Source organism: Manacus candei, unplaced genomic scaffold, assembly GCF_025592945.1.
Source record: "Manacus candei isolate 608988 ecotype Guabito, Panama unplaced genomic scaffold, ASM2559294v1 h1tg000005l, whole genome shotgun sequence".
NCBI lineage: Eukaryota > Metazoa > Chordata > Aves > Passeriformes > Pipridae > Manacus > Manacus candei.
In genome coordinates, this window is record NW_026138053.1 from 16,950,809 (window position 1) to 16,978,032 (window position 27,224).

General features: G+C 35.1%; 1 protein-coding gene across 3 annotated transcripts in view; it reads right to left on the bottom strand.

Moving 5' to 3' along the window:
• COL11A1 (collagen type XI alpha 1 chain) overlaps positions 1-27,224 on the bottom strand; it is a 133,819-nt gene that overhangs the window by 98,115 nt on the left and 8,480 nt on the right. For 2 of the 3 annotated variants that reach the window (XM_051800312.1, XM_051800294.1), the window contains exons 2-4: positions 19,809-19,976; positions 14,599-14,812; positions 12,048-12,210 (exon numbers count right to left, since the gene is read on the bottom strand). In XM_051800312.1, the coding sequence (XP_051656272.1) occupies positions 12,048-12,210; positions 14,599-14,812; positions 19,809-19,976 (545 nt within the window). Of the gene's footprint in view, positions 1-12,047; positions 12,211-14,598; positions 14,813-19,808; positions 19,977-22,503; positions 22,557-27,224 lie in introns of those variants that run through there. The other variant, XM_051800304.1, reaches the window with a different exon arrangement.

Below are 27,224 nucleotides of genomic sequence, written 5' to 3' on the forward strand. Positions count from 1 at the left end.
GTTAGGTAAATTCCTGCCAACATTTCCACTATAAATTTCCTCATCCAGGAGCTTCTTATGCTCTCATAAAAATAAGCTTGCTGAAAATTGGCAGATGTTCTTGGTCAAAACCCATTAATTTTAATCTCTCACTATTTCCCCAGAAGGGGGGGGGGATTTTTAAGCTTTTATATACTTCTAATGTAATTTTATTTTGGTTTTACTCAAAATAGGGCCAAATTATTAAATTTGTTAGTACACCTGTAGCTGTTTTGTCTTTAAAGATATCATAAGTGATGGAAATCTACAGCTGTGAAAATTCACAGTTCTCTCAGTATTTCCAAAATTGCTTTACATCTATGATAACAGTAACCTTTAACAAACTTAGAAAACTGGAGAACATTTCAAAATAATAAAGAATAATGGTAACACTACTTCCTTTCAAAAAGAGAAAAAAACCCAAAGAAATAAGCACAGAAAGAAATTTCCACAAACTGACAAAAAAAGAAAAAGTATCTGCAATTCTCCTAGTTCTACAATATTTTTACTATCTTTTTAATCATATAGTAGGAAATAGTTTCATAGCACATAATGGTTATATATTACAAATCTGCACTTTACAATATTCTCAACTCATTTTACTTTATAGAATCATGCATGTCTCAGGTTAACTTAGATTTGGAATATTTTTTTTAAGCTTCCAGAAATAAATGCAAATGCCACAGTTTGTTTCTCTGAGAGCAGTTCTGGACTGTCTCTTTTCCTTAGCTCTCTAACACTTGCTGATTTGGATATCTTCTTACAAAACCTGCTATGCATACAGAGAAATCCCCCTTTGATTTTTTACATGACTCCCTCAAGAGTCTGAGTGCTTTGAGAGGTTTCATACAGTCCTTGTCAGCCTGGGCTACGCATCCCCCATCTCCAACAAAGTGTTTCCAAAGTGGTCGCCCTTCCTCTTTCACCAGTCAAATTAAAATGAAGTGGAGGAAAAAATTAGAGAGAATTAGCAACTGAAAGACAAAAGAGGTAACTCTTTTGAGCAGCCATTAGAGGTGGATGTGTAGAACCTCTGTCCTCACTCTGAGTTCAAGTTATTGTCTTGCTCTGTGCCCTGGAACATCCACAGCTTTCCGCGATGCCCATCAGATCATCACGTGTACACTGTGCCAACCAGTGCGAGCAGTGCCCAAACGGCTCCTGGAACTACTGCTCAGTGTGACAGCCTAAGAGAGCCTGGGTCAGGGAATGTAGCCAGTACTCTGGAGCTGGCTTTGTGCTGATCTTGAATGCCATGGAATTTTGGCACTGAGCTTTGTTGGATTGTGTGTTTGTAAGAAGCACTCAGTATGCTGTTACCACTTGGCTTGGATGTCCCTAAATTGGTTAAAGCTGTTCCTGATCCATTGACTGTACTTCCCAGCCCCGCCTGTCATGGGTCCACATAGAGGGAGGCCCTCAGAAGTCTTGCACAGAATACATAAATTGCTACTGGCTATTCATGTGCGAGAGTTTTACTGAGGAACCAATTGATTTTACATTTGGCAACCCAAATGTTAATTTCCCTGCTTTTCCTTCAACATCTGCTATAAAAATATTTCCAGTAAATTAATATTTTTCTTTTTCTATTTTTTTGTTTTTATTTTTCTGTCTTTGCTAATTAAATGGCTTCTTTGAGTTTTTTGTTCTGTGAAGTATTGGCAGTCCTCTTTCATTACTCAGAGAAGAGCTTTCCTTTCAGATCAGGTCAATCATCTCAGCACATGAAATTCCACACTCATTATTGCAGATTTCATTATTGTGATTTAGTTATTCTAAGGTATTTGTTGGACAAATCTACACTCTTTCTCTCTGAAAATTTTCCATATAATGACTTCAGTCTTCACAAACACATTCTTTGATTTTAACTGCTTGACAGAATTTTTTGAAGTTTTTTGCAAATAAACTACACATTATCTGGTCATATTTCATGACCTGGAGTAATAAATTGGGCATTTAATGATCTACCTGCACAAGTCTCGAGAACTTTAAATAAATTATGGATAAATAGAGTCATGAGTTATTAAGAATTCCAACAGTTGCTCTCTAAAACAACACTGAGGTATCTAAACATATGCATATGTGCATGCAGGATAGGATGATGAAAGCAAGAGAGGGAGAGCAAAGGGAAGGAGACAGAACGGTTTAAAATGCACAAAGCATCCTTGAAGTATTCTGAAAAGTGCACAGAGAAAAAAAAAAGTATGAAAGGCAACTGTCTATATAGATTAGTTCTTTTTCCTTCTCTATGAACTTGTCATGACCATATCTGCTGGCAAAGACTGCTCAGGCAATTTCACAAAGTTGATAAACAATTTCTAGCATATTATAGAAGTAAAGACTTTTATGTCTCTGCTGAGCCACTCTTCCACTATGCTTTGGCATCAAGAGATGAGCAGGATGATAGTAGAAGGCAGAGGCACAGAACTTGTGCTGAGGTATCAGGCAGATATACACAGCCATTTTTTCATATTAATACTTGTAATAATGTGAATGCTTAACTTGCCCCCGAAAGGGCTAAAAGCCTATTTAGCCCTTAAGTAGAATAATCTGCTGCCTTGTAACATTGGGGTTTTTTATCCTGGATAACACTTACAAAATGACACTTACAATCTGACATTTTAAAGTGTTTGTCAGATACTTAATGTTATTTGCATATTAGGGATGAGAAAGATGAGAGCTACATGTCTGCCTTAGTTATCCAGAGGTGGAGGGGAACATCCAGCAAGGTAGCTAACATTAGATATATAAGAACCACTTCAAAGCAAAGCATATCAATTTTAAGTCTTAATATTTAGTTTGGATCTTAAATTCTTTACTGAAATAGACATTAAGTGGTCAAAGCCAACAAACAACTCACAAAGTCAATGTATAGTTGAGTAATTCATCGCAATACGGAATAAAATTGGCTAAAGTCTATGAACATTTTAATTCCTATTTTGGGAATGTGCTCACAATTAAAATCAGAGACTTTTGAATCAGCCCTCGTGGTTATATGAAAAAATCTGCCAGAGACTATTAAAAGGAGTTATTTAGATCTGAGGAAACATTCACTTCTTTGTTGCATGCAACAGCAAAAGCAGAGAATAAGGCTAGAGAGCTACAAGGAGAATATGCTCAAACCAGTAGAACACCTGCTGAGTGGAACAACTGCACAGACATTCACACGCATTAGCTGTTCTACAACAAGACATTGCACAGTTAAAAATGAGAAGTGTGTGGTGAATTCACACACTGAAAATTCCTCTGTGACTCTCACAGACATTCCACAGTGACATTCTGGAATAACAAATTTATGTGCACGGACATTTCCACGATTTGCTGAAAAACACAAAGCAGTGACGCACAAGGTGGGCCATCTACACGGGAAACATAGCCTCTTTATATGAAAACAGTTTGCAACACTGAAAAAATACAGTGTTGAATAAGAAAAAAAAAGAAAATTGAGACTCAATTTGCAGGAAAGCAGTAAACTAACAAATTCTCTTTCCAGTTTTGTCTATGTCTTCATGTAATTATTGCTTTAGTTAGCCTTATGGTAATAATTGCTACATCTGATTCCAGGCTTTTGGAGCCTTTCTTAGATTCACAGTAGAAATAGGAACAAGGAGAATCTCCAGTTAGATATGGTGTCAGATTTTGTCAATGATGTAAATCATCAAGGGTCTGAGTAGTAAGGAATGAATTATTTTATCATTATAGCAATAAATGCTAATGGCTGCTTATTACCTTAATTGACTTCATAATATGTCCTAGATATTATCTGTCTTCTTGAAGCGTTCCCTTTTCCTTCTAACTATGAAGTCTTATTAATGCTTTCTAAATGTGGTACATTAGAGAATACTACCATAAAGTAGTCCATTTATACCCTATTTATTACCTAAAAGTTTCTATCATCAAGAAAAGACATCTCTATTATCAGCTGCCACATTCTTAAAAAGGCAAAAGCATGAATCCTTACATGGTTGTAAGGCAACTATATGAAGGAATCAGTGCTGAAATTAACGTTTTCTTCCAGTATGTAAAATTTTATGGTCTAGTTCCACAAGAAACTCAAACAGTTCAGAGACAGATTTTGGAGATATCTCTTTTACAAGAATCTTAATGAAACAATAACGCTGCCAGGTGAAAGTGATCTTTGTCCAGGAAATAGCAAGTAAGTGTTACTTGAGAAGTTCTGCAGCATTTCTCCACAGAAACAAACTTCAAAAATTATTCAAAATTTTAAAAAAATAATTTCTAAGAACAAGTGATCTTGACAGTTGAACAACTAAGATGATACTTAACAATGTGACCAGAACTCAGTACACAAGTTGTAGTTTCTTATAGTAAAATAATGAGATTTTTGAAAAATATTTAATTAGGAGAAAGCTTCTTGACCTTCGGAAAAAAAACCCAAACTCACAGCAATTCCTTAAATGTCTAACTTATATTAGAGGTTCAAAAAGACTTTCTGCAACTAGAGTGGGAGGGTTAGTGTTAGCAAAATACCATCTTTCTGATTCATGATCTGGATAAAAGGAATACCTCTTATATGCTTATAAGGATAATTAGATCCTAGAGATGTCTAAGTAAATGGTGATAAAAGCAAAACAAGAGCAGTGCTATGCACTATATCAACTCAGAAGAACAAAATCAATATCTTTTATTTCATGTTATGGCTAAAGCCTAAGAAGTACAAAGTGAATTTTTCAGTAAATGAGAAAAAATCCTAACCTGTGTATATGTGCCAACTTTCTCTAATTAGTTCTGTGACAGTACAGCTATGGACTCCAAAGAACAAAAGTCTAGACAGCATGAATATTATTACTATAGAACCTAGAAAAACCTGCTGCAGAATTCATTTAATCTTCCTGTAAAGATTTGAGGGATCAAGGAGTTCCAAGGGCCTTTAATATAATATTCCATAACCAGGGCCCATTGCATAATATAGCTAGAGAAAGATATTTAGAACCTGCCAGAGTGAAGCACTGTAAAAGCAATAAATGAAAGTGGAATTCTGTACAGGTCAAAGTTTCCATAGAAATCAATGTCTTCTTGATTTTTTGAAATACAATGCTTAAAGGAGCATAAATTTAGCTTGGTTAAGAAATAGTTTGAGATACCAATTATAATTTTTAACCTTCAAACCAGACCAAAGTTAACTGTGATTCTTGGCTGAGAGATTAGATTTTATTACAATGCCTATATAATAGCAAGTGTACATAGCACACATACACACGTGTGACCAAGGACATCTTCCTTGCTTGATAAAAGATCTGCAAACCTCTTACATTTTCATGTATCTTTGAAACCTCATTTACAGGTTTAAATGTGTTTAAAACTGAAATGTATTACACACAATAATAAATGAGGTGATAATAAATCCTATCTGTTAAATTTGCTGGAGCTGATGCAACACACAGCATTTTTTGAGTCCAGGCTGTTAATTTTACATGTAATTGCATTTAATGTAATTATAAAAGTTTAGTTAAATGACCATTCCTTTGTTTCCTGGGAATACTCCTTGAAAATGAACTTGAATTCTGATGAATTACCAGAGCTTTGCTTTCTTTTTCTGTCCCACTCCTGCTTTTAAAAATGAGGATGGGAAACTGGAAATATTTACTTTTTTTCCTTGAGCATAAGTTTGGAAATACTATAAAAAAATTAATAAGCACCAAATCACCATTTTTTGAGATAAAAAAGAAGAAAGCAAAAAACTCAAGCCAAATAGAGAACTTTCATAAAACATCCTGGGTTTTTTATTAGGTGTCTCTGAAATGGAAAAACTGTTTGCTTTGCTCTACTTTTTTTTTTTTTTATGTTGGTTTTCCTTTTACCTCTCAATGCTGGAAGTTGGCCACTTCTCTGGTGTTGATATCTAAAAGGTTGATTCTAAATAGTTTTGCCTGGAACCTATTACATTTTTTGGTTTCTGTCCCATTTATGTTAAACATTACTTTTTAGTCTGATGGACACTAAACATTCAGTGGGTCAGTAGCAATTACTAAATGTGACGTATAATGGGAATTGTTTTGGCCGTGTCAACATGAGCTGGTAGTGCAGCTCAACAGCAGTGTATGAGAGGATACTGAGGACACCTCACTCACACCATCTGCCTTCAGGGGCATTTTGCTTTGGGTTTCCTTCTCTATTCTACAGAAGCTGTACAGCAAATTTGATCAGTCAGTAAAAGCTCTACCCATTCTGCTGCAGTTACCTTCTTAAGGGAGCATGCACACAGATGAATGGCCTTTCTGCACTTGCACTCTTGAACTTCACATGCTTACAGATATGTGAGGGATGGTTCCTCATCTGAAGGAATCTGCAGGTTAAATCATATTGCTGTCAGGGCACTATCAGTCTATCTTTGAGTGCTCGCTCAGCCTATTTGAAGGAATCCTATTCTGTACACAAGTGTATGAGTGTTTTTACATGAAAACAGATTAATGCCTAGTATCAAAATCTAAACCCTTTATTAACAAGTATTACTGCAAGGATTTAATCTCATAAACTCTGTGCTTTTAAAGATTTCATTGAGCTTTAATTGAGAGTCTTATACATCAGGTTTTGTCTTGTTATACTCATTTACAGCACAATGCTTAAAAATTATTGCATTGGTATGACGTGTGGAGTTCTGAAGACGATAGAAGCCTATAGGAAAATATCTGCATAAAGACTCTGCTAGTTATTAACTTGTTATAAAATACTTATAAAAAACTGTTGTATTGTTCACACCAACAGCACTTAAATGTGGAGTGACAAATCCTTAAAGCTGGCAAAGAATAAAAAGATCCCTATTATTTATCAAACATTTAAGCTACAAACATATTTCAATGGATACAATTCAAAATTCTTTTACTAGGTGCCATGTACCAGTTTCTCACTAATTTCTTTTTTTTTTTAAATGTTATTTAGGAATTTCTATTTTTTTCTAGTAAGTACTTACAAACCAGCCTTTCTTACATTATGTCTTTGAAAACACAGAAGACATTAATTTCAAAAGACACATGTAAAAGTTTGAGGAATGTTGTGACAGCCTTTCATAAACAAGCATTTACAGATTAGTCCCACTGATATCAAATGATCCACTTCAGTGAGCAAGGGCTCAGCAGTGTAAATGAAGATCTCATAATTTGGCAGTTAATAATAATACAGTTTCTAGACAGCATAATTTTATTATTCTAAGACACAATCACATAATTTGCTTCTCAAGCATTTATATGCACCTGATGTTTAAGGCTGGCTTGAATTCAGTACCTTGTTTTTAACATATACTGATGTCCATACTAACTGAGTACAATGCCATAAAATCTTGGATTAGCACTTATATTTGGGAATGAGCAGTAGGCAACTTCAAATTATATTCTCATATAAAACACACACTCCCACCCCCACTCCAGATCTGGAAAATACTTTAGATAAAATTTTTCTTGCTTTTAAAGCTGAATCAGATGATTTTTCTGACACCACTACTAAAAACATGCCTCTTTGCTTTAGTGCAGTAGGTAAACTTACCAAAGAGTATTACGTGTGTTGAATATACAAAATCAGCAAATTTGGTAGTCATTTATAATGCTCTTAAAACACCAATCAGCCCTTTCCTTCTTTCAGTGGTGACCTGCCTGAACTCTGGACATCCATTATGCCTACTCACTCTAAAGTTTTAGGTCATCATAGGAAAGTTACATCAAAGCAGTCATGTCCAACTGACTAGAACACATGCATTTAAAATTTCCCAGTGTACTATAACATATTTCTGCTTTAGCAATAGTCAGACTGCCAGAATCAGAACAAAGATGGGAGAACTACCTAGAAAATGGAGTTTAATATTAAGAACACAAAACCAGAAAAGGAAATAGCCAAAAATTTAATTTTGTTACATCTTGTATTACAAATTAAAAAAAATGCAATTAGAAACAAAAAAGAATATTTGCTCCGCAGTGATACAACATTGTTTTAAAGTCAGTGCGAAACATTCCTCACAGGAATAATATTTGTTTCTTAGGATTCTAAATGAATGGTCCATGCAAATATGTTAGAGCAATATGACTGGAAAAGCTATTGTTTTTTTAAAAAAGATACAATTGGGTTGTCAGGAGTTCAGAATGTCACGTAATAATATCTGTTTCTGACTCATGTGCACACAGGAGAATTCACAGAGGTTTAGGTGCACTCTCTAAGGGAACAGGAACATATGATGTATCTAACTGTTCACAGCACTGGTTCTGACAGGGTTGAACTCTGCTTTCAGTGGGAGTGAATTACCTTAGAGGTGCAACTGTTTTTTTTGCAGTTGTGTTACGCTGCATAAATTGGTTCAAGCCAAAAAGAAACACTGTCATATTCAATTAGTAGGTTTTTGAAGCCCAAGATTTCATTACAGTTATCTACAGCTTCATTATTTCCACTTTTTAAATTTCCATTCAGTTTGAGGAGTCTGAAGAGTGCTCCACAGCTCCTGTGATCAAATCATTATTACCCAAGATAAAACAGCCTTTATGATTCATGGATACAATATTAGTGCTTCTGACACTCAGAGCTGTGAATTCCAACAGGTATTTCTTTTTAGGCAATATATGACATACAAAAAGTCTATTGTATACAGTTTTAAGTCTTAAACAGTTAAATCTAATGTCATGGCTAAATAACTTAATTTCTGGAATTTCCTGCACACAGAATAAGACACACTGTGTTATGTGTTTCTTCAGTGCCTATTGTGGTCCGAAGATACAGCAAGGTTCATAACACAGAAATACTAAACAAGAAGACCTGTGGAATCACCAAATATCACTCTGTGCTACCATGAATGAGAAAAATAGAATATTTAAGACAAAACCAGAAGACTCTCGAGCAGGAGGCAGGTTTCAGGAAACAGCACAATACTTTAGAAATTGTAGCAGCAGTAACTAAGGGATGGATAAAGCCTTGTTAATGAAAACAAAAAGAATGCTGTGTAGAGAGCAGAAAAACAGCAGACAAACTAAAAATGAACTAGATTATGTTTTGCTTGGCCAGACTTTGAAGGACAGAGGTCACTTGGCTTAGAGAAGCCTAGAGAAGAGGAGACTGATGGGAGACCTCCTTGCAGTCTACAGCTTTCTCACAAGGGGAAATAAAGGGGCAGGTACCAATGTCTTCTCTATGATGACCAGTGACAGGACCCAAGGAAACAACAGGGGAGGTTTAGGCTGGATATCAGGAAAAGCTTCTTCACCCAGACGGTAGCTGGGCACTGGAATAGTCTCCCCAGAGAAGTGGTCACAGAATCAAGCCTGACAGAGTTCAAAAGGCATTTGGACAATGCTCTCAGGCATAGAGTGTGATTCTTGGGGCTGTCCTGTGCAGGGCCAGGAGTTGAACTCAATGATCCTTGTGAGTTCCTTCCAACTCAGGATATTCTATGATTCTGTGATTCATTAAAAATGTATATGGCACAGCACTTGGCTTAAACTTCTAACTTCAACAGGCAAATTTTTAGCTAAAGATTCAGATAACTGAACATTGGTATAAATGAATCCATGGTGGCTCTACAGTAAAAGAGAAAGAAGAAACCCATCCCAAAAGCAAAGATTACAAGCTTCTAATTTAAATAATACTTCAGACTAAATTTAAACCCCCAGCAATTACAAGAATAGTGTACAGAAATGTACACTGATGTTAAAAAAAGACTGAAATGCTGCTGTTCTCAGTACTGAATGTTAAGATTCAGCCTCTAAAATGACTACAGATAGCTGCACAATTTCTTTTTTGAGTCCAAATACATCTTTCTTCTTAGTGGGTCTCAGCTGGAATTGAAGCACTAACTTGTCACGTCAGCATAGAAGATTTCAGCAAAACATTTTGGCAGAGGATCACTACCACTACCTTCCTTTCTCATCCTTCCACATGTGACAAAAACCCTTAGAGAATAGTAATTTTAACTCATTCTATCATATTCTGTTAAAGTTATATTCTTATGTCCATGCTGACTTCAAGAAAAATGTAGGGTTATTTTTGAGTTTCTCCAGTTAATCTGCTAATCCTGATTTTAAGCGCTAATTTTAATTTGCTAATTATGTCTTCATCCAACCTTACTGACTCTTCCAAAAAATAGTTGCATTCTACCACATCCCTCCCGTTCTCTTCTTCCTCTATAGGGATTGAAAGAGCAGAGGCAATTGCATATGCAACTGCAAAAAGCAAGGATGGAGGAAACTAGCGAGGAGGAACTGCTAGACTAGGAATTATTTTGCCTTAAAATAGTTATTCTTTGTCATGACTCAAATCAAAGTTTCATCTTTCTTTCTGAATGGCTAATAATCTTTGTGGCAAAAGAATGACATAGCAGGAAATTTTCAGAACTATCATTTTATTAGCTCCTTAGTTAGCCCATACCTTTCTGTATTCCGATGGGCATGGTTTTAACCTCTTTTTAACATATTTTTGAATGATTTAATATTTAAAATTGTTTAAAATTTAAAGGACAGCTATAATATTGTAATAGTCAACATCTTCAGAAACTAAAGGCCCCTAGAATGTTTATCATTATTAAATATGTTACTTAATGCAAATGATTAAAACAGTACCTCCCTTTATATGCACATATCATCAAAATTTATTTTCAAACAGCTATGTACAACCATTTCAGCACCTCTGAAACTTAAGATAGATGTTTTTATTTAACAATTGCACTGAGTAAAAGAAACCAAACATCAATGTTTAGATATTGTGCACTTCCCTCTTTGAAAACTTTTAAAATGGTTACAAACTTTGCAAGAACAAGCCAGGGTCTGTTGTCTTAGCTTCTGTTATAATCTAAAAATCACATGTAAAACACTAAAAAAAAAAATCAGTTTATCTAATTTTATTTTTTCTGAATTATTTTTACTATTGCATATTCACATTGCACACATTTTGACAATTTATTGTCAAACACACATATTGTGGGACTTGGTTTCTGACCTCAGAAAAAAATAAAAATGAAAATAGAAAGTAATTTAGCCATGAAGAGACCAAAAATCCTTGTCACACCCCAGATAAAGCACCAGTGGAATTAATCTTTAAGTGGAAAATAATGTCCCTCAGATGTGCAAACTGTACTGGGGACTACAGGTGAATTAGGCTGCAAATATCGTACTGGTTGATCCATTGAATCATCACAGAAATTTCCATACTCAAAAAGCTCATGGTTAATCAGTGTCACAATGTTACATCCAAAATTCATATTTCCCTTCTTGATACCTATGCAGCTTCTCCAGCACATGTTCTGCTTAAAGCTAGGATTACAACAATGGACATTAATGGAGCACAGATGTTTTGTATATGAAGTAAGTTAACTACTGATCTGTATTTTCTTATTTTTCAGTTTTAATTTAAATCTTACAGTTTTATAACAATATTGTAAAAGAAACTCAATAGTGTAGATCTAAAGAAGCTTCATTATTAGCCTGTAAAAATAATTGTTGACATAAGGATTCTACCTAGAAAGGCCTCATGATTGGCAGTCACATACTTTCTTAGAGGTATTTTATCCTTCCTATATGTACTTCTTGGCCACTAAATGATGGAAACATATATGTCCTTATTGCCAAAGTATGTTTCATTTACTGGAAAGAGTAATAAGTGGGATAAACACTATAACAGATTCATATTACACAGAAAACTTTCCAGGTCCTTCTGCCCTGCTCTCAAATATTCTTAGCATTCACAAATACCTGCAAATGTTTAAGAGAGACAGAAAGAAAATGATTCAGTATCATACTACACAACTTTCCCAGACTAATTCTCCTAAATATCTCAGGTATCTCAATATTAGGTAGAAAGACAAAAAAAGCAAGTCCCTTCCAGACACAACATAATCTAGAGGACAGAAAAATGCATCAAATCTTCCAGCAATACACTTCCCTGTTTTACTTCTCTTTAATTTCAGCCTATCCTAACAGGTTCTATAAATCAAAGTTTCTATATTAGATCAGCTTTTGACCTAAAAAATTATTCTGGTTTGTATTAAGCGCTTCACTCAACACAGCATCACTCAATATCATTTGTTCATTATTGATTTGTACCTCAAAAACTTCTTCATCCAGAATCCTGGTTCCAAAGACAGTGATGCCATTGGTGTCCACGACTGTTTTGTCACTTCTGTCAAGTGGTTTTGTAGTTTTTTTGGTGCAGTCAACAATCATTGTAACACTCTTTTTCTCCACACTAATAGCTACTCGATGCCACCTATTAAAAAAACCCAACACAACTCTACTGTAATTTATGTTTTTAAAACTATGTCATTGTGTTCTTAAGTCAGATAAAATTTTAAATCTCTCCATTTATTTCCTTTTTTCATACGTGCACAAATGTGCACAAAGTTTTAAATATTTCCTGTATATATTCTGTCCCTTAACACAAATGAATCTGATCCATAAGTCACTGTGAATATCCTATGCAAGATAAAGTTCAAGTTGACCTTCTCTGCAGTTTTAATCAAAGAATATTAGCAAACTAAAATTATAAGTGTTTACATTTTACAGATTGACTGATCTGACAGCAGATTTTTTTTTTACTCATGTGTTTGATTTTCCAAATTACTTAAGGAATTACTTGAGCAAATATAATTAACCCAGCAGTTTATTATTTATTATTTACATTTTAACATTTGTTCTGTATAATAAACCACAAAAATTTTACCATGTTCCTTTGCTTATTTGAATGTATCCCATAGTTATAGAGATTTTTCAAATATGTACAGCAGTTCCAACATAGATGCTTTTCCAGATCCATATACTTACAAATGCCACCATTTCTGCAACACTAGCCTTCCATACATAATATTCACCAAAAAGTGAATGAAGTGATTCACAATACTGACAAGTGCCTGTGTTTTATTTTAAAAGACATTTGAGAATAAAGTTTAATATGATTTGCCCAACTCTACTATGTTCTTTATAAGACTTTATTAATAATCATGACAGACCACTTTAATTTAGTAAGCCTCTCTCAACTCAAAGATCTAAGAGCAAGAGCAGACCACTCTGCAATCTAGCATGGAGCAAAGTGTTAAAGAATTTTTGAGAGACCAGGGCAAAAAGTTTCAAAGTGTGTCATGTTAGTGACTGGTAGGAGGAAGGCTGGAATCAAATTATTTTAGTTGGCTTTTTTGGCATTAAGGTTGCCTAAATCAGAGAGACAGCTTAGATCGTTACAAAGAGCTTCTGCGTATCAAAAGGAACACCTTGAAGCTAATGGAATCTGACTGCTAAACAGTATCACTGAGCCAGAACTGTAATTCCATGTTTTCTCTGGAACGTGGTTAAACATTATCATTATAAAAGCAAACTGGCCATGCATCCTCAGGCACATTACACTGTTCACACTTTTTAAATATATCTCATTTTGAGATGAAGATTGTTGTCCTAGATCCTTCATAAAATAGCTGAGTCAGAAGAAAGTTGTCAGCCTATCTTTTGAAAGCATGTAGAAGCCGAAAGCATGAAATCATGGCTCACTGTGGACAGGATTTACTCCAGTTGATTTAGAAGTTGTATAATCTCACTCCAGGAAATCGTACCAAACCAAGTTCATTTTTATTTCTTAGTTTTTGTCAGTTTCTCAACATTTTGGGGGAAATTCTGAAATCTATGTAAAATCTTTGTTATTTAGCAAAAGTCAATTAAAAAAAAGTTTGCTGCTTTGTTTTAACACTCCTTCTGCTAGGGAAATGCATCAAGTTTAGGTTTTGTGGTGTAAATCCATTGCCTGGTAATACAAGGCCAAGAAGACAATTAATTTTTTTTCTCCTTTATTGCTTTATAAATGTAATTCATTACAGTTCAGTTTTGGCCCTTCCTTACTGATTTGTTTTCTTTTGCTTTAGTAATATTCACTTCTGTGTATCTCTGAAGGCTGTGGCTGCTCTTCCTGGACTGAAGCACAGTAAATAAAAAGTTTTTGAAAGAACGAATGTCCTTTTACAAGCACTGGAATGACATTCCCAGAGAATGACTGCTCATCTACAAAGCTATCAAAAATTAACAACTGCCTTAATAATGCAACTGGTGTTTGAGATTAATTCCTTTACTGGGGGTGCAGCGTAAGTCCTTGCAGCACTTCAGATTAATTGTCCAGATTCTTCTTCCCTGATTTCATTACACATATATATCTCAAACCACCATCTTATTGATCTTTTGGCTTGGGATAGGAGAAATTCTATGCACTTTTGTCAACTTGTCTTCACTCTGCCTACCACCTTCAAATGGACCAGACAATTCTTCTAGTGGACTATTCCTTGAGACTTTTTGAAAACAGTTTCTTTCTATATTGCACAGGAAGAATCTTCATAGATTTAGTTTTGGTGGGTTTAACTTTTATGACTATTTCCTCACTCTTCATTTATAGAAATGGCAAACAAGAAAGGTAGTTTGCTTTATTTGTAGCTGTATACAACATTTGAAGCTGGAACTGTAGTCTGCTGCAAAGGTTATCTGATTTTGTACCACAGCAGTCAAACTAGCTAGAAAACACATTCCTGATTCATTTAAATATTTAAGAAAACATTTGTAAATACCATAAGCACCCACACAGTGGTCTGTGGCATTGTTTCTCACTTTAAAATTTTATACTTACTTGCCATCAGCGATGTTGACTGTTCTGAAAAGTGGATAGTCTTCTGGGGCAGGTTTTCCATTTTGGTCTTCAAACAGGAATACAGGGGATCTACCAACTTCAACACCTACTTGCTGAATTCCTTGCTCATTATAGATAGACAGAAGGAAAGACTGGATACCCTTTTTAGGTTTTACTGTCATTAATATTGAAAAATCTTCTGGAAAATCTCCACCTGTAAACAAAGTTATATATACAGTTATAAATACAGAAAAGATGAAACCATTTTTGAAAAGTTTACATTTTTTCCATAAGCACAGAGGATCTAGCATACAAACTGTTGGGGTTTTCTAATTCTCAAAAGCGAGTACATAAAAAATGATATTAGGAAAATTTTTTCTATCTTTTTTTTCATTGTGGTCTCACTTTAATTCCTGAAAGATATACCTTAATGGTTCTTAAAAACATAATTTGTAAACCATAAAATCATAGAATGGTTTGGTTTTAAAGGGACCTTAAAACTCACCTAGTGCCAACCCCCACCATGGGCAGGGATGCCACATACCAGACCAGGGTGCTCAGGGCCCCATCCAACCAGCCTTCAACACTTCCAGAGTCGGGGCATCCCCAGCTTCCCCAGGCAACCTGTTCTAGTGTCTCACCACCCTCTGAGTAAGGAATTTCTTCCTAACATCTAATCCTACTCTCTCTTCTTTAAAACTGATTCTCCCTGTCCTATACTACGTGTCTGTGTAAATAGCCCCTCACTCTCTTTTATAAGCCCCCTTTAAGTACTGGAAGGCCACAGTGAGGTCTCCCCAAAGCCTTCTCTTCTTCATGCTGAACAATGCCAGCTCTCTCTCCTTTGTGGAGAGGTGCTCTAAATCTATTGTGAATTCCTGTAATAATACAATATATGAAAGAACCACGATAGTTTCACATTCATTATTTTTTCTATTCATCTTTTGTTTAGCGATCTTCTAATTTAAAAGTGTGCACTACAATTTCACTCAACATAATAAGCATCTCTGCTATAGCAAATACACTTCCAGGCACTTTAATAGCCCTTGATAACCACTTATTTTAGTTTCTCTCTTACAACATACATTTGAGTCTTTCTAGCATTATATTATGCATAACATCGAAAAAATATTTAACTAGTTTTATTTAATGGGAGATTTAGGCAAAACCAAAGAACACCAATTTTCATTTATTTCCTGATGCTTTCGCTTTGAAATATAGATGATACATCAAATATTGTTCCAACCTTTACAACTAAAAATAAACAAAATGAAAAATGGATATCGGTTGTTTATAAAGGAAGTACTGAAATACTGCTCCCATTGAATCTTGTGGTAAATCTGCATTTCACTTGATGTGAAACTCTATTAGGCTTAATAACAAACAAAGTGTAAGACTGAGATTCTAAAATTAAGAATATTGGATCTGGATCCATGTGGCTTCAGGTACAATTTGACATACAAGAAATAGACAAGAAACTAATAATAACATTGGCAATGCAACTTTGTATGCATGAGAGTGGATAAACTGTTCTTAAAAATTTTAATATAATAATAGAGTAAGCTCTAATAAAATAACATGCTGCATTTTTGTAATTAATAAAAGTACGTAAAACTTCATCAAACTCTGATTTAGGAATTTCTTCTTCTAATGGAGAAAATGTAAGATTTTTTCCAAGACAAGTATTGTGGGAAAAGTCTTTAAAGATTCTAGAGTATTCTGTGAAGACAAGTTTCTACTTCTTTAATTACAATATGAAAACAAAACGCATAGAACTTCCCTTGTGCTTTAAATGATATATTACTCTTCTAAAACAGAAAACTTACACTTATTATATTGTCTGCTGCAATGACATTTTGTGTGCTTTCTACTGGTTTTTTACTTTTTTTTATAGAAGGTTTTTGAAACACTCTAGTAATATAGGCTATGTTTATACATAATTTTGACATCTTATTTTGAAGGGATCAAAGCTCAATAAATATGAAACGTTTCATTTACTCTGGTGAGTAAATGGTGGTAAAGGTTTCTCATGACAAGGTAAAGCAGAATAAATTAAACTGTATGTTATACCTTTTGATGTCAGAGCAAATAGATGACAAAAAATGGAAAAGAGAAGACGACTGTCAACAAAGGCCAAAGAAACTATTCAAAAAGCACTAAACACTTGCCCTATCTGCACTGTTAATCTGAAAGATATGTTGACAATGCTTAAGGCAGGTGATACTAATTCAGCTTGTCTGGGCATGTGCTCTTCAAACTGATAAAATCCTATTGAAATAAAACTGGGAGCTTTCTAAGAAAAGTGACTGAAAATGAGTCACGTGCCTCAGTTCAGTAGTTTCTGTCATCACTTCTATGACATAATATTCCCAAATGTTGAATCTACTTTGTGTAATTATAAGCCAATTTCTTTCAGAGTTTTGATTGAAAAAGTCAAAAACTAAATGACATTCTAACATGTAAAACTGAATGTATTCCTATGTATATACAGTTCATGGACACACATCTGGAATAATTACCAAAGTCTTCTCAAGTGCTTTTAAATTTCTTGTTTACTGGGATGGTTCTATTTGAACAATAACTAAAAATAACAATTGGAGGGAAACTATCTAGAAAAATCTTTGTATGCATCTGGGTCATTCCTATATGCTTTTGTAAATGACAACTAAGGGCATGTAAACAAACTGTACAACTAAATCTAAGCAGTAATCATTACAATTATATACTGCCTTCCAGCCAGTGCAATCAAAGCCTATTATATTTTGGGAATTTGGTAAATATTACTAAATTCATATTTTTAATAGATGGATATATTGCTGGATATATTTTGATTCCTGATGAGTTACAGGAGTCAGATGAAAGTAAGGATGGGATGCATTACAGCTTGTGTTGTTAAGTTAAAATGATATTTCACCACTTGATCTTATCTTGGATATCTTCTACAGTCTTTCTACTGTTACAGAGCACTAAGAAAAAGGGACATGATCACTAAAATATCTTTAAGAATATTCTGAAAAAGGAAAATTTCTTGTGGTCGGGAGAGAGGATGCTTATTCCACAAGACTCAAAAGGAAGTAATTACCATAATCACCCCCCAAAAATTGTTTCAATGCTTTTTTACTAATGTAAAGGATAGCAGGACATTTTCCTGTATTAAGCAAAGTTTTATACTGTGGGTGAGCAATGCTTTTCTTTGCTGCACGCAGAAGTGTTACGACGAATTGGTAAAATCAAGAAAACTCATTCCCGTTGTAAAGCAGAAACTAAAAGCATAAATAAGAAGAGTACCTAAATTATGATAGTCAAAGGCTATAGAAATTTATATGTCAGCCAATATGTTCTGGCATTCAAGAATTATAAGAACAGTTATAACTGCAGCTGCCAGATTTCCTCTTTACACTACAATCTGATTCATGAATAAGTGCCAATCAACCCAAGCTCTCAGACTTCCAGCTCTAGATTCTCAGGTTTTGATTTAGCAGAAGGTGTTTGCACCGCTCTAAACTTTTTTTAAAAAAAAAACCAGTGATTCCAAGTCAGTTTAATCTTCTGTTCAGTTGTATTTGAATACTCATTTAAAGCTTTTTGTTGAACCACTTTGTTTCAATCACACACATTATAAAACTCAGACTATAAAGGTGCCTGCTTATTACACTGTGCAACTTGTGCAGTTTTTCAATTCATAATCACAGAAACAAAGAATGGGTAAGGTTGGAAGGGACCACAGTGGGTTATCTGGTCCAACCTCCCTGCTCAAGCAGGTCTATCCAAGAGCACATGACACAAGATTGCATTCAGGGGGTTCTGGAATATCTCCAGTGAGGGAGACTCCACAATCTCTCTGGGCCAGTGTGTGGTCTCTGGTACAGTACAGAAGTTCTTCCTCATATTCAGGTGGAACTTCCTGTGCATCAGTTTCTGCCCATTGCCTCGTGTTCTAGTGGTTGGCACCCTGGAGCAGAGCCTGCCTCCATCCTCTTCACACCCCTGCTTTAGATATTTATACGCATTAGTGAGGTCCCCTCTCAGTCGTCTCTTCTCGAGGCTGAACAGGCCCAACACCCTCAGCCTTTCCTTGTAAGGAAATACAGTGGAGCATTTTTGCATTTTTTTTTTTTAAAGAAAGAGCAGTCCCTATTCTGCTATCCTTACTAAGGTGAAGAAGTATTTAATTGCAAACATAGCATGTGTACAGCATGACATTATAGACTAATGTGCCATTCAGTGAATGATATTTTCAGCTGGATAGCTCTGTCAACTACATCCAACTTAGTTGAGAGGATATATTCAAACATGAAGAACTGCGTTAAAAAATACTATAAATACTATATAAGTAGTGAATTGTGCTTTGATTTTCCATCAATAATAAAATGATGAATTAAGGGAACATGTAAGTTGCACTTGAACTGTGTAGAGCTGTTTCTCATGTTGCTCTGGGAACAAAATATTACTACAAAATAAAGCCTGTTTAACCCTTTTAGAGATCTGGGTGATATCTATGTGATTGCTACTTCGAAAGACAAAAAAAAAGTATTTTTCTTTGCCTCATCTAATCTATATGTTTATAGACAGACTTGTTCAAACTCTGCATGATGTGTCAAAACAGAAAATTCATGTTTCATGATTTTGGTTTTTAATATTCTTACTATTAATTCCCTCAACAGTTTGAGTCAAGTGACAAGTGACAGCAAAATAATGCAATAAAAGTCTCTCTGCAACATCCAAAGAATCTTTCTCAAAATTTGGCTATTTCATTTTGGAGAAATTTGAGAGAAGATGGAATCAGATTATCAGCTATCCACAATTAGCCTTGTTTAGTCCCCCAAGTACCCAGATACTCTGAGGCAATTCTTAAAAGATGGTACTTCTGGGAATGACTTTGCAATGGCCAATGACAACTCACTCCTATCACCATAGTAATACTCCAGGAAGTACTACTACTTTAGAATGGCCTGCCAAAACAGAAGGAAACTTGCCAAAGCCACCACACCAGGTTTCCACCAGATAGCATCATGAAAGAACAGGTGATATGACTTACAAGTCAATTCGGGCAGTGACATAATTTGACAAAGAGCTTTATAACTGAAGCCAATAAAAACTTAATTACGTATACAGGCCCAACTCTAGGAATAACAGAAGTGGTACTGATGATGTGCTTTAGATACCATAAAAACACAGGCAGTAAAGTAACAGCTTTCTGACAATCTTACCTGGGTACAGCTGCTTTGTTGGGGCACTCAGCTGTGCAGTTTTTGAAACTCTGTAAGCAACATCCGATCCTTTTGAATTCCTTCTGTTTGTGCAAAATCCTGCTGTTCTTGATATTCCTTCTGGTGAATTGTGAAATTCTAATGCTTTTAGCACATCAACAGGTTCAGCTGACAAAGGAAAAAAAAAACCTCAACAAAAAGAATTACTCATCTTGCATGTCTACAGTACACAGCCTCCAAAAAGGATATGAATTTCATTGCAAAAGCGTGTGTGTAATCCAAGCAGTAGCTGTATTCTATTTTGATTTATTGCACATTACTCCTACACCATAATAATATTTTAACAGGATTATTCATTTTTAAATATGTAGATGTTCATCCCATCCAACATAATTTTTATGATTAGATTTTCAAACTACTTGACTACACATGGAAAATCATAATTTTGCAAACGCGGAGTCTTGGTGATTGAAACTTACAATACACACTTTTAATATGTGATTTTTAAGAAGTGGAACTTATTTTCAAAATTAGTACAAAAGTTTCAGAAACATTCAAGTGCCAATAATCTGCTACCAGAAAATCATCTGTTGCTAACATTAAAATATAATCTGATTATATATAACGTCTTTCTCAGACACAAAGTGATAAGGAAGCAGCTAAACTAATTTCTCATCCAGTTAGAGGAAGAAAAATGTACCTGCTTTGCCTGCAAGGACTGAATGGACTGAATCACATATTCCATTATTTCCAAGTTAAAATGCAAATGGATGTGGTTTGTACTTTCGAGACCAAGTACAATAAAATTCCATTTGTGCTCAGCAATTTAAAGCTGAAATCCAGAGCTGTTACTGCACTCACATTGATGCAAATTAAAGTAAACAAGAAAGCATATATACGTATACAAACACGTATAGAAAGCCAACAACAAAGCCTTAAGCTATAAAAGTTCTCTGTGGTAAAAGGACAAGGTACTGGATGGACAAGCACTTAACAGAGGCAGTGAGAGAAAACAGTTTGTAAATTACACATCTTGGGAAAAATTAAGGTGCTCATTGTCATGCCTCCTATGGATCCCTTCGCTAATGTATTTTTCTGAGTGGAAACAGAATTTCAATAGACTTTTTTTTCTCTGATTCTGTTCTGCAGTTTTTACATTGGCAAATTCATAACCACTTTATCTGGACAGGCAAAGTTTTACATGACTTTCACTGTGAAAGCTGAGAAATGTGCTTGGTAAATTTGACCTTACTTCATCCTTGAACTGCACTGTGGCATTAACTACAGCTGATTTATTGCCTGCTATCATTCACTTTACATGTCAACAAAATATCAATGTAAGGCCCAAAATACCACTGCGGATGAATATTCAACTATTTGAACAGCTATTTACAAACAAGTGGAAGACTGTAAAAACACAGGCCAAGTATTAGTCTTACCTCTGTGTTGAGTACTGACAAAAAAATTTTAATGGATATAATGTATTTTCTATAGGTGTTCCACACAATTCTAGTTACTACCATACTGAAGGAACTCCCACTCTTTTTTCCTGGTAACTGATGCCTATTTTTGCTTTACTTATAATAATTTGAACCAGTAAAGTAACGTAGAACCAGTCACTAGAAATATTAGTAAAAATTCCAATTCGCTGTATAAGTCAACCACTGCTACATTCCTTTTCCCTTTGCTCTTTTCTGTAATTTGCACCAGATTCTTCATTATTTTTTAGAATAATGGCCTTTCTTTGCCTGGCTGACTGGGAGACTATTCACCCATAAACAAGATTATTCATTACTCCCTGCTAGTTCTCCTGCTAAAAAACCTCCAGACAAGAAACAGAGTAATAATAGGACAATCTTTAAACCACAAATTCCAAATAATAAGAACAAACATTCTTGCTAATAGTCCACAGCTGACTATTTATTTATTTCTGCAAACTGTGATTCACAAAACATAAAATAGCAAAAGAACTAGTCAGTTTAAAAGAATTTCTAGAAGTGTAATTTGTCATAGAAGTGACAAGTTAGATGAAGTAACGATTTCTACAGAAATGACAAGTTACATGAAGTAATTAACGTAAAAAAAGGTAGTCTATCTCCAAAGATAAGGTGGCTGACCCATTAAATACATACAGATCACAAGTAACAGAAACTGCTTCCCTAATTTATATCAAAGATTTCAGACAGCCACTTCAAACAGCATTAATAAAGTAAAGTGGTTTTTTAGAAGTCTTTAGATAAACTGGACAGGAACGTAAAAGATGCATGACTCCTCCTGCATCATGCCTAGTGCTACCATATAGTGAGGTTTCTGCAGAAGACCCCTCTTTTTGCTAGTAGAAATTTTGTCTCAGGGAATTTCAGGATTTTTTTAATATATTTCCTGTAACTATTGCAGCGGTTGGAACAAGCATTCAGTAGGCTTGACCATGTTGCCACTACATCAGTCTCCAAATTCTTGATGAGCTCACTGTGCAGATAATCTGCTCAGTGCATATACAGAAAGCAGTAGATGCTGTTACCAGAGAACACAAATGTAGGAATACAGTCTAAAATGAACAGCTCCTGAAAAACTGCAGTGTAGGCCCCCACTGGTTAGAGGTAACCTGTTCAAGTGTAAAGGACAATGAGAAGTCCTCCCACAGCCAAAACTGCTTGCCTAGAGGAGCAGGGAGGGAGGCAGGAAGACAACTCACAGTCAGAGAAGAGCATAGTCTGGAAGCTTTCACCTGAAACTATGGCTTCTCTCTGCCAGTTTTCATAGGTTCTGCAGTGCTCAGCATCACTGTATCCTGAGAGCTTCCATTTTTCCTGAAAACTGCCTCTTCTCTAGCATGCTGCTCCCACATGAGTTCTGGGAATGCGAAGAAATAACCAGAAAGAGCACCAATGCTAAGGGCATACAGTTTGCCTGTTTGTGTGGTCCAGAAACTAAGATTACAGCTTGTACTTACATGGGGCAACATTAGTATAACCCATATATTGACAGATCAAGGGTCTCCCACAAGACCTTCCTTGCAGCGCATAAAATAGCTTTCCTAAATGATTTACCTTCTATTTAATTTCCTTGGATAATTTTCTGAAAAAGTAAAGAAAACTGCAGATTAATGTTATATGATGTAATGCTTTTGCATCTTTCCAATTTGGTGCCAAAATTTCAGATGGCAAGGAAATAATAAATAAGCATCATGCAAATAGTTCCCCGGTTCTTGGGACGCAGTTAATTCTCCTTATGAAACTTGGACATCAGCTTTGAAAACTCAACTGTTTGCCAGGCAAATTCAACAAAATACAAGATCCAGATGCAGAAAATAGGTCCCTTATGCAGATGTTTATGGCCATGCTGCACTGCTACTTCAAGGCCACCTCTTGCAGGCAAGCCAGACAAAGTCCCAAGATAACCCTGTGAAAAGAAGATCGTGTTCATCAGGGCAAGCCTGCAGTTTTCAGCCTAAGCTCTCCTGAGTTTCAGACTGCAATCAAAATGCAAGTTTCCACTCTGCTACTTTTCCACTGATATAAAATCAACTGCAGGGGATTATTCTTCTCACTAATGATTATAGTGCAAAGTTCAACAGCATATGTCCTTGAGTCAAAAGAGTTCAGAGAGACATGTGCAACTTTCACTGCTACTGAAAGACTGCACAGTAGTAGCCAGAGGAGAAGTGTTTAAAAATTATGGGATTTTTGGTATGGTAAAGGTGAAGTATTCAGAAATCCCTTTTTGGAAAACAGAATTGCATGAGATGGAAACCTGAGTGTTCCAGTATCTTTCAAGATACCAAAAAGTTAATCATTTAGCTCCATCATAAGTCCCTGGTTTTCAAATAAAAAGAAGATAAAGCACATGAACAAAAATTAGTGGTATAATATCTTAAGACCCAAAATAACTTGTAACTTGCAATATTTAAAATTGTAGAGCCGAATACTGTGGTATTACTGAAGTACATCCATTCACTCAACGAGCTTCCATATTTATAGTGGTATGGATAAGAATATTTGGTCCAAAGCATTTCATATTAAATATAGCTTCAAAGCCATATTCAATCTTCCTTTGCTTTCCCTTTAGCTTTCTTCTATTGTAACTAAATAGGAAACTTAGGGGGAAAAAAAAGATGTTGGCAGAAATATAAAATGTTCTAAGCTACTTTAAATGGTACTAAAACATGTGTAAGAGCACATAAATTAAAAAGAAGAAAGTAAAAAACACCCCAAACTTCTGTCAGCATATCTCTGCTGGAAATAGAAAGAATTCAGTGGAGTTAAGTGGATGCTAGATCACACTTTTACACTGTTGGGTCAGGAAAGATTATCACGAGTCAACAACATGAGGGAAATTTCATGTGTTTTCTGTTTATTTGGAAAGGAGGAAGGTAAGTAAAAATTGACTACCAATTTTGGTTAGCATTTTCAAGCCTAGACTTTTTCTATATACAATGATACATTTGTTCTAAAGGCTATGACAATGCATACTATTAAATGAAATAATAACCACATATTGTAAAAATATAATGCTATTAAAGACTGAAAAAGAACATTATTATCATGTAGTTAAAAACATCACAGCTTTCACTGCACTTCACAATCTCTAAACTGAAACAAAACTTGTGATATATCATTCTTATTAATACTAATACTACACATATGGATCAAATTATGATACCTTTCTGTTGCATTATACCCAACAACTACTACCATCGCTCAATGTCGTATCTTCTGGAGTTAAACAGAATCTGATGAAAACAGCAGATTCATTGCTGATATGTTATAATGTCACAAATGTAAATAACACACATTATTCAAGTCCAGAGGACTTGCTTCCTTCACTTAGATTTCTTGATATTTGAGCTGGAATCTATTACATAACATGGCTCTGCCTTTCTCTTGGTGGAAACTGTCCATGGTGGAGGTTCCCGGGTACCATAACAAGTCATGATATCAGAGAAAGGAGTGACTGAGAAACTGTACAACAGTGCAGAAACTGAAGCCCTTTGGACACGTAGTCTGTGCTGATGACTTATGCAATAGGTGACATCCAGTCTCCTTGTCTCAAGGATGACCCCAGTTTTCAGTAAAAGTGCTTAGCAATTCCCCATCTCTCTACAGGAATGCTTCTTGCAGGTGATCCATAACCCTAGGTAAAAGAATGCACTTTACAAGACAGGGACAAGTTGCAACAAATGCAAGAAAATTTGCATTGAAATGGTCATGTTGGGTTCATTACATCCGGATTTATTTAAACGTAGAGAGTAACTAAATAAACAGTGTTTAATAATATCTTAGTTTATTAAATATGTATCCTGTCTGTAACTGAGATCATGGTGAACTTAGTACCTTAGTAAAACGTACCTTAATAAAATTCCTTGTTTCTGCTTCAGTGGCCACCATTAAATTTCTGCATTGTAACAAAGCCCATCTGACACTGCAAAGGTAAACTGTACAGAACCCAAAAAAGATGGATCAACAGTGCATCTAATGGCAGCAATGTAATCTTTGGAATTATACCAGCCACAATAACTTCAGATAAAAGACTAAAATCTATACATACTATCTTTCTAGCTACAATCACATTTTAAAGTTAATTATCTTTATTTTAATAAATTTTCATTTATGAAAACATTTTGATTTACAACATGCTTTTTTAAGAAGTTTTACTCAAATCAAGTTAGTGAGTGACATTACTGTTAATGCTAAGTATGTAAATGTTAGGTCATTAACACATATAGAAAATAGAGCTGTATTGTTTCATGTAAGTAGAATGTTCTGTCCTGTATGACTCTAAGTAGTTAATGTATCTATGTCAATAAATTGACACTTAAGCATACAAAAAACTTGAGCTCCTGTTTCTTAGCATACATATCAGCTTCCATGTAGTAATTTAAGTCTGCTGCAGTCACAAATAAATTGACAAATTCTGTGTTATATTTGTTTCGTTCATAGAAAACTACCTGAACATTCTATTACTGGAAACTTTTTTTCAGAAGAAAAACTTAACTACCTACTTGTGCTTTTTCAGAAATTTTTTTGACCCATCGTTGGCTCCCAGACAGGTTTCTAACCTATGTAAAGCTGTACTGAGAAGCAGTTTATATGTCAATTCCACGAGTGGCTGCAATTGCACACTGGTGTGGATCTCACTCAGTATCTCATGCCTTACTCAGATCTGAAGGGGTCAAACATTTAGAATCATCTCATCCCACATGTATGCACTGGTCCTCAGTAGACTTGGTATACATGCAGATTGAAAACATATTATTCATTGAACTGAGAACTTTTGAATGAGTTCAATTATTCCTTAAAAGATAACCATGGAAGTCAGAATGGACTTATCTAAAGGTCACACCTTGAGTTTTCTTCTATTTAACACTGAATGTGCTGTAAGACACTTAGAAGCTGCAGTGGGAATAGAGCACAGAACCTTTTCAGATAGGGTGTACCAAGCTTGACACCTATTGCCTTGCTATAAACTGAACAGCAAAGCATTTTTTAGCTGCAGATAAAGGTGTTGGTGCCTAAGGACCAAACAGTTCAAGAAAGACTGTTATTGAAGATAGGGTATATACAGGAAACAACCATCTGCATTTTCAGAAGGAAGGACTTCATTGTCAGGCCTCAAAGTGGAACTCTCCAGGATTGACAGGAAAGTGACTGCAGTGGCAACTTCTGGCTACAAAATTCATTCCCATAAGAAATTGTTTAGGGGATGACTCATTTAGACTAAAATATTTTTATTTCTGTTCAAATACCTAGTAAAGCAAAGAAATTAAAATCCCATTATATTAAATTAAAATCCCATTATATTTAGATTTTGGTCTGGTAGCTCCTGGGTCTTAGTCTCTTAATTTTGTGAGGGAGCTCAGGCCCAATGACCCTTCCCTATTTAAAGGCTGTGTTCACCCACATAACTTGCAAGATGCTACTAGATTGCATGCTGGAGGACACACTTTAAATGCAAACAATAACAAAACTCAAGGGAAAAAAAAAAGAGCCACTATTCTTTACTTTACAGATATAACTTAGCAAATGGAGGGCGCAACTCAGTGTCTGCCATACTGTTAATACCTCTAGTAACTTTGCCTTTCCATTTTTTTGATATAGTAAACAGTATTTTTACAATTAACATTATTATGTGTTTTTGCAATAAAATAAACAGGTAACTTCAAGTTATCATAATTCTTCAGCAATGCCTTTTTCTTTATTGATGTGAAAGTGCAAATTTATCAGTGATGACTCCACAAAGCACCTTTAAGAGTTACAATCAATAACTCCTTATTAGTGAGATACAGCCCTGGAGTAGAAAAGAGCTTACTTTGCCCCCATAAAAAGAATTATTTGAGAAATTTAGGAAGACTAATGTCTCTAAATTACTATTATTTTACTTCATATTTTTACATGGAAATAGGTTTCATTCTGCCAG